Here is a 12,150-nt window from a genome sequence, read left to right on the forward strand (position 1 = left end):
CCCTGTGGAACAAACATTTTTCATTTGAGTCCTGTATAAACCACTATACTGTATTTCATGTCTAGGTGGTCATATCTTTCTTACGTTCACTGCGGTAGCTGAATTTTCCAGGAATATTAGTCTTCTTAGCGAGTTGGTTCGACCTCAAGCTTGTGCCATCAGGACTGGAAGACCGAGGACAAATGGGTAAAATCTTTGCATTATCCAACATGGGAAAGTTTCGTTCATAGTTTATTTTTAGTGATCAGTTTATTTTACTTGAGACTGGAATATGCCATCTCCAGATCTCCTTCATCAGTCGGTGTCAGCATGGCGACTCCCATCTTCATGTCCGCCTTACAGGTGACAAACCACTCAGCACTGGTGGCAAAACCAATCAGGTACCATTTCCCAGCCACCTATATGAAGGACACACACATTTGAAAATTGAAAGTTGAGTGATTTTCCTTGGTAGGTAGCTGTGCAGTCAAACACAACTCGAAGTTTGCGTTTTTGTGGGTAATACACCCTGTGGTGTGGGATGTACCAGATTCTGCCAGGTTTTGCTTCAATTTCATGTCCTCCATGAAACTACAATAGTCCTAGTGGAAAGCTGAATTTCTTTTGAATTTCCTTTTCAGAAATTGATCGTGCAGAGAAGAAACAACAAACGCTACATCCTTTTTCTTCAATGGAAGCTCAATGCAGTGATGTCCATCAACAAGCTCTATGGACTGTGATACAGACTGTGATTAGGATATACATACATAAACTGCCTATCCTCTATAGACATTTCCTATTTTTTTTGCTTGCTTACACTCAGGTAAATCATAACTCATTTGCTGTTGAATTAGGTTCTCCAGGCTTACTACTGAAATCCTGTTTGCCATCACCTGTGGCCATCCTGTGTTTTGTTCATTTGGATGTTCTCTCTCTCCAAAGGTCCATTTACAATCCAGCCAAAATCTGCCAGCAAACAATCCAGCTGTGAGAATCCGTTCCCCAATCCCATGATGAGAGATGCTGATGTAGTGGCTAAAAAAAAGGTGCTGATTCTATTCTGTGAGTGCATGGAGTTTAACCAGCATCAGTTTGATAAATATTAGAACCTCACTGTGTAAGAAACATGGTGGGGAAAAAAATGTGACAGCAATCAATCCAGCTGTCAGAATCCATTTCCCCAACAATGTGATGAGAGCGGTTAATGTAGTGACTTAAAAGATGCTGATTCTATTCTGTGTGTGCATGGAGTTTAACCAGCATCAGTTTGATAAATATTAGAACCTCATTGTGTAAGAAACAGGGTGGGAACAGAATCTGCCAGCAAACAATCGAGCTTGTCATTAACATCTCTTGTCATGTTCCCCCATCCCCATGACAAGAGATGTTAATGTGGTGGCTAAAAAGATGCTGATTCTATTCAGTGTGTGGATGGAGCTTAACCAGCATCAGTTTAAAGATTTATTTTTTTGGTGATTTTGCTTTTTATTGTGATAGGACAGTATGTATACAGGAAGCAAAGTGGAAGAGAGAGAGGGTGACAGGATCAGGAAAAGTCCACTAGCTGGGATTTGAACTTGGGTTATTTGGAATATTTGCTTTATAACTTTGCAGATCGTATACATCCACAGATACATTATGACCAGTTCAGATGGGAGGGTCTGAAGCTGACTAGCTGAAGACGTTACTGTAAGCTTTCCCCATTAATATTCACGGTAGCCTACTTCATTGAAAATAAAGTCCAGCACAGCGCTGCAACAACCATAATAAAAATGAGCCTTTCAGATAGATAATGCTTAGGCTACACTGAACTCTGTCAGAGAGCTACATATGATATGCCAATTTATCTGTTCAATAAAATAGCTTAATCACCTGTTGAGTAATAAAAACGCCATCTCCTGTTTTTTACAAAAAAACAGGTGATTCCAGAGGTTCGAGGTTTCTCGTTTGTTGTGACAACTAACAGGCAAATGACGTATCACGCAATTTCCCGTGAAAACAATCCTGCCCGGTCTAGAAACACTTATAATAGTCTTACCGTAGTAAACTAATTTGAACAAAACAAAGTTCGATTTTTATTAAATAAATAAAAATGAATATCAATAAACTGTACAGATCTTTATAGAACTGTATAACAACATCTAACCCTCCAGTTTAAATTAAAGGTGGACTCAGTATTATTTCAAATACACTATTTGGAAGTTAGTCTGGCCGATACCAACAACAAACTTGTAACCAATTTGCATTAGGGGGCGTATGGCGGTCGAGGAGAGAGAACGAGCTAGAAGGAGATTTGAAAATAAAAAGAAAAAAAACTGCAGAACAAGAGATGGGACACAATACAAAACAGCTCAAAAGAATAACACTGGAATGAAGGTTTATGACTGAGCAAGTGCTTTAGGACCCGCGTTTATATTAGAACAGCTTTCCAGCTAAGTGGGAAGGCCTGAAAACAGACGCGGAGGCTGCTTTGATTCCTTATCATGTGCGTAACACTGGGTTTTGATTGTCTGGAGCTGATGTGCTGTTGGCGATTAACAACAAACCCTTGTCTGTATTTACTCTGGTGTACTGTACATTCATTTTTTGTGCTTCCTTGTCATTCATTCATCATTTGCGCTTTATTTTTCGGGAAGCATTTTGTTGTGCGTCAGCTGTAATAAACAGACATCCACTTGCATTGCGTGTGTAACAGTGGCCAAATAGTGAGAGTTTTGCAGTTATACTACTGCACACTGACGACTGTTAGAGAATGAGGTGTTCAGCGTCAATAGCTATGTTTCCATCCACCTATTTTAATGTGCATTTTGGAACATCACATAAAAAAACGTTGAATTTCTTGATGCGCATCAAAAAAGACGTGACTTTGCAATGTAACAGCATAACTGGACCAACCAGCGGACCGATCTCGTTGCACAGCATCTGAAATGCTGTTTTTGGTCATTCTGTAATGCCTGAGCAAAGTCTGTCATTAAAGTGGTTCGGTTTAATTCCCTCCAGCGCCTCACACGATTGCGTTCACAAATACCAGGCATTTGAATGCAAGATAACATGACAGTGTTTATTGTGTTTCATCTGCGCGGTCTGAGCATAAATAATTTATTATAAATGAAAATTATTATATACAATGGCTTCTTTTGCAGAAACTTCCCTTTTTCCTAGTGATATTTAGCGCCAGTGTATCAGGAAGTGACGTTTTTGTTCTCTTTGACTCATTGGATGGAAACACTGCTTTATTCGCAAATGTTTTTTGCGATATTCAAAATTTGCGCATAAGTTAAAAATGCAACTTTGGATGGAAACATAGCTATTGATAATGCATTTGCCTCGCATGCCAGCAGCGATCGGGCCGGGGTTCGAGACCATTCCACAACATATTATCCAGAGTGAGTTAAAATACATGAAAATAAATGAATAGCCTAACAACAGCCAACATGACTTACTCTCTGCTTCTTCACCTAATTCTCCTGTAACTGCATTTTCCAAACACAAACATCTTTTTATCACTGACCTACTGTAAATTCACTTTTAGAAAGGTTTTTACACCTTGTATCTTGTGCTTGTATCTACTGATATCTGTCAAGTCAAGTCACCTTTATTTATATAGCGCTTTTTACAATGCAGATTGTTAAAGAAAATGATGTCATTGTCCAGCTTAAGTAAATTCAGTATTGATTCATTCCATTGTAAGAATCAATAGTTATTAATTTAGTTAATTTATCTATATCATATTTATATCTATATTTTAGATACCCAGTTATACAAGTAATATGAAGAATACAATTTATTTCAGGAAAATAAAATATTTGCCATATGCAATTCATATATGTGTACATTTATTCTTCTGTTACATCATATTGATATTCATACTGGCATTTATGCCATAGTTTAATGGGTACATTTATTTATCACTGAGATAAATTCAACACACACACACACGCACTATTAGGCTTTTATTTGAGCACTTCCGACGAAGCTTCTTTCACAGAGTTTTGCCTGCTTTATTTTTTACTAAACACCAGATGGCGCTGTTTTCGTTTTGAATCTTTTCCTGAAACAATGAGGGAGAAGCCTCAGTGCTTCATGAGGCTTCATTTGCCCATCACTAGTTAGCATTGCTTCTCGCATCGCTGCAACTGGACTAGAAGTTGACTGACTCAAGAACAAGTTCTGATGGATCTGCACTCCCCGCATGAAGAAGGTTTCAAGAGAAGATCAAGCATCCACGTCACAGCCGGCTATTTCACTCTCCTTCATCTCTGAATGCTAAGCTAAGTTCCTTTTAATGCTCATTGTTTTAAAGCTATCAGGTATTGGCAACATGCTGTTGCTAAGGCTGTCAGTGTTGCTTAGGCTTCTAGTCATTCTCAGTAAAAATGTTTGTGCAAAGAATTGCGATCGTATTTGGCAATGTGCGTTACTTATCTGTTGTCATTGAGGGGGGGAGGGGAGAGGGGGTGAGCAGGGACGATGTATTTCTTTGTTGACCACAAAAACCTTTATACCATCAAGAAATATCAGTCTGTGCAATAAAAAGAAAAGCAACCAGAAGTACTTTTTGCCTCACCTATATTTTATTTATGCGTCACCAATGAAGTCCCTGTCTGAGTCTCTCAGCAGCTTTTAGAAAGGACATAGTAGCCTCTATATTATGTCAACAAATAACATTCTCAACGGACGCGCCAAATGGATTAAACAGGAATCTCAAGATGTAAATGTTCCTGATTCACAGTCTAGCCATGCTGTTGATCCTCTGTTTGAGGTCAGCGCTCAACAACACAGAGTTTCTGCTACCGATGATCTTAAATCATCTGCCCAAGTAATGCCTAGTCATTCTACCCCTTGCCATGTTAACTTTATACCTGTGTCATCAGTAATGCCTTGCCCTGTATTACCTGCTGTACACATTACTGCTTCAGTAGCTGAACCCCCATTCAGTTCTGTCACCTCAGCTGCCGAGGTAACCCAGCCCAGCATAGTTACAAGGTCATCGGCTTCGCTAGTTATTGCACAGCCCACCTTAATGTCTAGGCCAGATTATGCTGCTCCTTTACCCTTTAACCCAGCTGCGGTGGCCAGACCGCACCATTACTCAGACATCTCTGTCACCTATAGTCAGACACCCTTTGTTAGTGTCCTACCTACAGCTCCACCTACAGTTCCTGTAACGTTAGGGGCTCCCTTACATACTCAGTCCTACCAAACCACGAATCCTAGCCCTCATTGGACAGCAGTACCGTATCCTGTTCCCCCACCTGATGCCTCTCATAGTCAGCCAGCATTGTACCCCTCCCCAGCCCAACCACCTGGTCTGGAAATGCTAGCTGCCTCAGCTTATGGTGTCCCAAAGCCAGCTATCTCATACTTTGACACTGGCAGGGAAAGTGACTTTGCACTACTGAAGATGTCCTTAGACAATGTAATGAATAACCAGCCTCATTTGAGTGAACATTACAAATATCAGGTCCTTTTAAGTCACTTAAAACTTCCTAGCGCTCTCCAGTTGGCCAAAGCATACATGCATGACCCCAGGCCATACACAACTGCATTACAAGCACAAGCAAAATATGGTCAACCTAGTCAGCTGGTACAGTCCGAATTAGGTGTCATACTGAATGCACCAGCAGTCAAGTTCGGTGATGCAGAAGCGTTTGACTCCTTTTCCTTATCTATCCAAACACTAGTAGGGATGCTCAGAACTTTGGAGGGCCCAAACGGATACGAGCTGCGCTGTGGCTCTCATGTTGATCGCTTGTTAAGCAAGATGCCACCATCATATCGCGATGGGCTCGTCGAGTACTGTTTCAGCCGAGGTATTCTGCAAACTGACACAGACCGCACTTATACATTACCTGATCTGTCTGCATGGCTGCAGATGAAGTCACAGGCGAAGCGCATCTCCAATAAAGCAGCTACATTGTATCAGGCTGATACTGCTAGATTTGCCAAGAAAGATCAGCAAAGGTCACTACCTTCTCGCCCAATCGCCCAATCTTGTATTCAGCTGAGGCTAGTTCAGTCTTGCAGGGACAGATGAAATCTAAGACCCCTTCTAAGATGCAACCCTTCTGCCCATACTGTAACACCAAAGACCACTTCCTTAATGCTTGTCCCAAGTTCAAGAAACTGACCACAGAGCAAATAGTACAGTGGATATCCAAAGAGAAGCGCTGTTGGAAATGTGGGCGAATGCATACTCCAGACAGTTGTACTCTGAAAAGAACCTGTACAAATTGTAAAGAGTTACATCTGACCATCTTGCATGATGCAGCCTTACAGATCCACAAGAGTGTGCTGTTGGTTAATGTTCCAACCCCTCAGGTCTATTTAGACCAGCCTAACCGATCTCAAAGGGTAATGTTGAAGATAGTCAAGGTCTTACTGCACAATCAAGAGAAAGTCATGGAAACATACGCAGTGCTGGATGATGGTTCAGAGCGTAGTATTGTTCTGTCACAGGCTGTAGACCAGCTGAATCTCCCTACTGAACCTGAAACACTCATTCTACGCACTGTCCATCAGGATGTAGTTAATCTGCATGGAGCCACTGTTTCCCTTCATGTGTCACCCTTGCACAAACCAGGCCGGAAATACCTGATTCATCATGCTTTCACCGCAGATAACCTGAGACTTTCCGAACATTCTTACCCTGTGTCTGCTCTTCAGCACAAGTATGAGCATATTAGGTCCTTGCCATTACCCTTGATCGACCGAGCCCAACCTCTATTGCTCATTGGGTCTGACATGCCTCACCTGCTTACTCCTGTTCAGTCAGTGTGCGTGGGACCCGCCAAAGGACCGATTGCTGTCTGTACGAGACTTGGTTGGACCCTCCAAGGTCCCATTGGGCTCAGTCAAACCAATCTTTCCTCCCCACGGTGTTTCCACATAACCACAACCACACAGAATACCGAGTTATTCAAGAATGTGGAACACCTCTGGCAAATTGATACTCTGCCATATGTTAATGAGAAGACAGCCGCTCGTTCCAAACAAGACCAGTATGCCCTTGCTCTTCTCCAGACACATACAACAAGGGTAGAAGTCAGCGGAGTTATGCAATATGCCACTCCCTTGCTTAGACGGCCCAATTCTGAACTTCTTAAAGCCCCAAAAGAAGCAGTAATGGTGAACCTTCGAAGCACTGAGCGTAAACTTGCTAAAGACCCTAGGCGAGCTGAGTCTTATTGTTCTGAAATGAGAAAACTGCAAGAAGCTGGCTATGTGGCAGAGATATCAACACAAGAAGCTGAGTAGTCTCCTGAGTCATGGTACATCCCTCACCATATGGCGACGCATAACCACAAGGACAGAATAGTTTTCAACTGTTCTTATTCATACCAAGGCCAAGCTCTAAATGACATCCTCCTGCCTGGGCCCGTTCTTGGTCCGTCTTTACTTGGTGTCTTGCTGAGGTTCCGCGAATACCCTGTAGCCATCAGCGGAGATGTGAAAGGCATGTTCCACCAGGTTTGCCTCTTGCCAAGTGATAAGCCTATAGTGCGCTTTCTGTGGAGAGACATGCAGAGGACAGAACAGCCTAAGATCTACAAATGGCAAGTCTTGCCATTTGGCACAACGTGCAGCCCGTGCTGTGCCATATATGCACTCCAGGAAATCGCTCAGAACCACCCGCAAGTAGACCCAGCTCTGGTCAGAACAGTCAAAAGTTCCTTTTATGTAGACAACTGTCTACATAGCCTTCATACAGTTGCTGAAGCTAGAGCATTAGTAGACGACCTACGGCAACTTTTGCTCACCGGTGGATTTGAGCTCCGCCAATGGGCCAGCAACAGACCCGAGGTAATCCAGCATCTTCCCTCTGAAGCAATATCACAGAATAGTGAACTCTGGCTATCACAAAAGAGTACTGACCTTCTGGAAGGTACACTTGGGTTACTGTGGAACTGCCTCAGAGACTCATTCAGCTACAAACCCAGTCAATCCGGATGCCTTGAACCCACTCTGCTTAATGTCTACAGAGTTTTGGCATCACAATATGATCCCCTGGGTTATCTAATTCCATTTACTACCTGAACCAAAGTGCTGGTCCAGGATTTGTGGAAGAACAATCTTGGGTGGGATGACCCAATCACATCTGACAGCCTGTTAACCAGATGGCAAGACTGGCAACAAGAGCTCCAAAGTTTGAATCAGATTGCAATCCCAAGATGTTACATTTCATTTGAGGAGCATGGGGAAATCCTCAATCGGGATTTACATATATTCTACGACGCATCGGAGAGGGCTTACGGCTCAGTGGCCTACATGCGCACAGAAAACAATGAAGGATGTATGTGCATGTCTCATTTGTGTTAGCCCGTTCACGAGTGGCACCTCGTAAGCAAATGACAATTCCTCGGCTGGAGCTTAGTGCGGCACTTACCGGAGCGCAGGTGGCTAATATTCTTCAAGCTGAACTAACTGTTGACATTAATCATGTCATTCTCTGGTCAGACTCATCTACCGTCCTCTAGTGGCTTAAATCTGACTCATGCAGATACAAAGTCTTTGTCGGGACATGGGTGGCTGAAATTCAGTCACTTACCGATATTGATTCTTGGAGGTTCGTTGATTCAGCGAACAACCCTGCTGATTTCATAACAAGAGGTCAGCCATTAAAGGATTTAACCCCACCTTGCCGTTGGATTAATGGACCAAATTTCCTGCTTCAGCCAGAGTCATGTTGGCCCACTTTGCCAGCAGATGAACCTGAACCAGAAGCAGAGTTGAAAAGGTCAGCAATTTGCCTGCATGTATGCACTAGTTCAGACATTCCCCTTCCTGATGTAAACCAATTTAGTACCTGGACTGAGCTACTAAAGGCTACAGTGACACACAGTGACCCTTCATGGGGCGGCTATATCTTCCACGCAGTCAACAGATGATTCAGATAGTTACATCTCAGCAGAGAAGCTCCTACTACAAAAGGCTCAGAAAGATTCCTTTCCTGATGAGTTTAAGGCTCTCGCCTCTGAGCGACCGTTACCATACAACAGCAGATTAGCATCCTTATCCCCCGAGTATGACAAAGAAAGTGGACTTATCAGGGTTGGAGGGAGACTAAGACATGCTAAGCATATGGAATTGGATGCAATACATCCCATTGTGCTTGATCCGCAACACAACCTAACCAAGCTTCTGATCAAGGACTATGATGCCTCCCTTTTACATCCTGGACCAGAAAGAGTCTTTGCTGAGCTGAGAAGACGATACTGGATTCTGCGAGGAAGGGAAGCTATCAAGAAGCATCAATATACGTGTATGGACTGCCAGAAATGGCGTGCCAAGCCTAATATACCCAAAATGGCCGACCTCCCACCAGCATGTCTGTACAAACCCCCATTCTATTCCACTGGAATGGATTGCTTTGGTCCATTCACAGTGAAGATCAGCCGACGAACAGAGAAAAGATGGGGAATAGTTTTCAAATGTCTGACCACCCGTTGTCTCCATCTTGATCTCTTAGATAGCCTTGACACAGATGCATTCTTGATGTCTTTCCGCAGATTCATAGCTCGAAGAGGGAAACCATTTGAGCTTCTTTCCGATAATGGTACCAACTTTGTTGGAGGAGACAAAGAGATGAGAGCAGCCTATGAAGCCATGATGCCTCAACTAAAGGAACAACTCGCAGAACAACAGATTTCATTCAGATTTATTCCACCTGGTGCCCCTCATTTCTGGGGAGCTTGGGAACGGGAAGTTAAGTCAGGAAAGCAAGCCCTAAAGGTAGTACTGAAGGATCAAACAGTGACTGAAACTGCACTGTGTACTGTGCTCACTGAGGTAGAGGGCATCCTAAATGCCAAACCTTTGGGATACGTGTCCTCCGACGTGTCGGATCCAGACCCAGTTATGCCTAGCATTCTCCTAATGGGCCGACATGATTCCTCACTCCCACAAGTGCTCTATGATTCAAGTAATCAATTGGGAACCAGAAGATGGAAACATAGCCAGGTACTTGCTGACCATTTCTGGTCTAGATTCATCCATTACTATCTCCCGAATCTGCAAGAAAGACAGAAGTGGCGTAAAGATGGAGGAGAAATTGGTCTAGACCAGGTGGTACTGATAGTGGACCCACAACTTCCACGTGCATGTTGGCCAGTAGGTAAAGTGACGAATATTTTCCCTGGACTTGATGGACGTACCAGAACAGTTGCAGTTCAGGTACACAATCGCACATATGTGAGACCTGTATCCCGTATAGTCCCACTCCCTAAGCTTTCTGATGATCACCCTTTTGAGCCTACTAATTAGTTAGGGTTTCTCACTGTTTCAAATGTCCTTACTCACATTTGGGGGCGGCTATGTGAGAAAGCCCTAACACGCCCCCTAGTGGAATGTAGCATACACAGCTCATTCAGGCGCAAACGTGCAGAGTCGGTAGCTGAATTGCGAGTATGAGTCAGGCTGGCTGGACTGTTTATTCCACTTTGTGTATGTTTTCTCCAGTGCGTGAATGACTGCTGGTGAGTTTTCATCTGTATTTTGCCTTTGTGGTTGATATTGTTGTTCTGAATGTTGATATTTGCCCGTGGATTGAGCGCATTTGGAACTGCGTCACAAAGTGAAACCAGGGTGTTTTCATATCGGACTTTGATCTTGAAAATAAGAGTTTTTCCATTGAAGTATGGATACTATGTTCACTTACTGGTTGCATATCGCCCACTTTGTTCAGTGTTGTTTGAAACTGTTGAATTTGATGACGTTGCATATATTCCTTGTAATATTGAGCATATGTCATTGTTTATTTAATTATTAAATATAATCAGCACACAGTTAAACAATTTATGTTAATTAATATATTACTTAATAACTGAATGTTTATGTCATTTTACTGATATATTTACAACTGTTTTCCTTGTTTCTCTTCTGTTTATTATAGACCACATGTGTGAAGTAACATATACAAACCTCCTTTGATTAAACAAGTTAAACTGGGATTCCCTCTCGTGTTTTTCTTACCGGAAACACACACACCCCATCTTTGGTGCACTACACCTGAACCCCCTGAGCGTCCCATACGCTCGTATATGCATGAAAGCAGGCTAAATTAAGTTATATTAAGTTACTATGGAGATTTGCTCCAGAGCAGGCTAACAACCAGGCTAAGATTAATCCTAGTGATTTATCTGTTAGTTCTGCTGTCAATCCTACTAGAAATTAATGTGTTTTACAGTCACTCCAAGGTCTTCTGTAAATATGTTGCATCATTTTAATTATCCTACATTAAAATACTAGATATACTGTCAATCATCTAATTATGCCTACTGTTATTTTACTGTTATTATGAAGACTGCTGTTCATATTGCTGTCAGAGGCTTGATGAATACATATATTATTACAGTTTGTTTTGATTTAGCCTATCCTTTAATAAAGGATAATGTATGTCACTCTTTCATGTGTACATGCATTTTATTTAGCATTGGTAGCAGTTTATCTTCCCAAATTCTAGTTCCACTTCACTGGATCAATAACTATGTAGTGTACTGGACATTCATGAAAAAGGTAGGAAACCACAATGTTTTTGGAATTTTTTTTTAATTTTTTTATTTTGCTGTCGTCACTTGTCAGCTTGGAGCTTTGGAGAGAAAAAAAAAGAAAAGATGATTAATACATTGTGTTACAGTCATGGTTCAGTGTAAATATGAGCCTTTTTTTAAAATGCTAAAATCAGTACAGACAATAAAATGTGTCAGCAGACACTATTCACCTAATTTGTACATTTTTACACTTACCAGCTTGCAAAATGTTCTTGTACTTAATCTTGACTTGCTGCCAGGTCCTATTTGTCCAGACATGTTTGTTCTTTAAGAAGGATAGAGAGATAAAATAGATAAACGTTTAGATAGATATAAATAGATCAAATTGTCAGATTATAGATTGGATGAAATCAATTAGGAAAAAAACCTAAATAGATAAAAGAGTAGATAGATGAGATAGATTAAATAGATAAAATAAACTACACAAATAAAAAGCACATAGTGGATAAGTATTTGCAATTAATCTTCATGATAAATTTCCTGAATAACATGCATGTCCACTGGTCACATTTAAGGCAAAGTGTACAACTGTTAATTTGTGGAAATTACAAGTAACTCCTTGAATTGTAATTATGATGGTTACAGTGGAGCACTGGTTATTTAGAGCGTGTTTTTATCTTAT

The 12,150-nt window shown here is 41.7% G+C and overlaps 2 protein-coding genes across 7 annotated transcripts in view; one reads left to right on the top strand and one right to left on the bottom strand.

Moving 5' to 3' along the window:
• Positions 1–12,150, bottom strand: part of LOC127512273 (cytosolic phospholipase A2 gamma-like) — a 136,144-nt gene that overhangs the window by 110,710 nt on the left and 13,284 nt on the right. For 2 of the 6 annotated variants that reach the window (XM_051893045.1, XM_051893044.1), the window contains exon 1: positions 85–242. The exons of 3 other annotated variants lie outside the window; for them this stretch is intronic. In XM_051893045.1, the coding sequence (XP_051749005.1) occupies positions 85–211 (127 nt within the window). In that variant the 5' untranslated portion in view covers positions 212–242. One more of the 6 variants, XM_051893043.1, reaches the window with a different exon arrangement.
• Positions 8,720–12,150, top strand: part of LOC127512280 (cystatin-B-like) — a 37,406-nt gene continuing 33,975 nt past the window's right edge. The window contains exon 1 of the mRNA XM_051893057.1: positions 8,720–10,454. Coding sequence (XP_051749017.1) covers positions 10,445–10,454 — 10 coding nt within the window. The 5' untranslated portion in view covers positions 8,720–10,444. The remainder of the gene's footprint in view (positions 10,455–12,150) is intronic.

Source organism: Ctenopharyngodon idella, chromosome 5 (assembly GCF_019924925.1).
Source record: "Ctenopharyngodon idella isolate HZGC_01 chromosome 5, HZGC01, whole genome shotgun sequence".
NCBI lineage: Eukaryota > Metazoa > Chordata > Actinopteri > Cypriniformes > Xenocyprididae > Ctenopharyngodon > Ctenopharyngodon idella.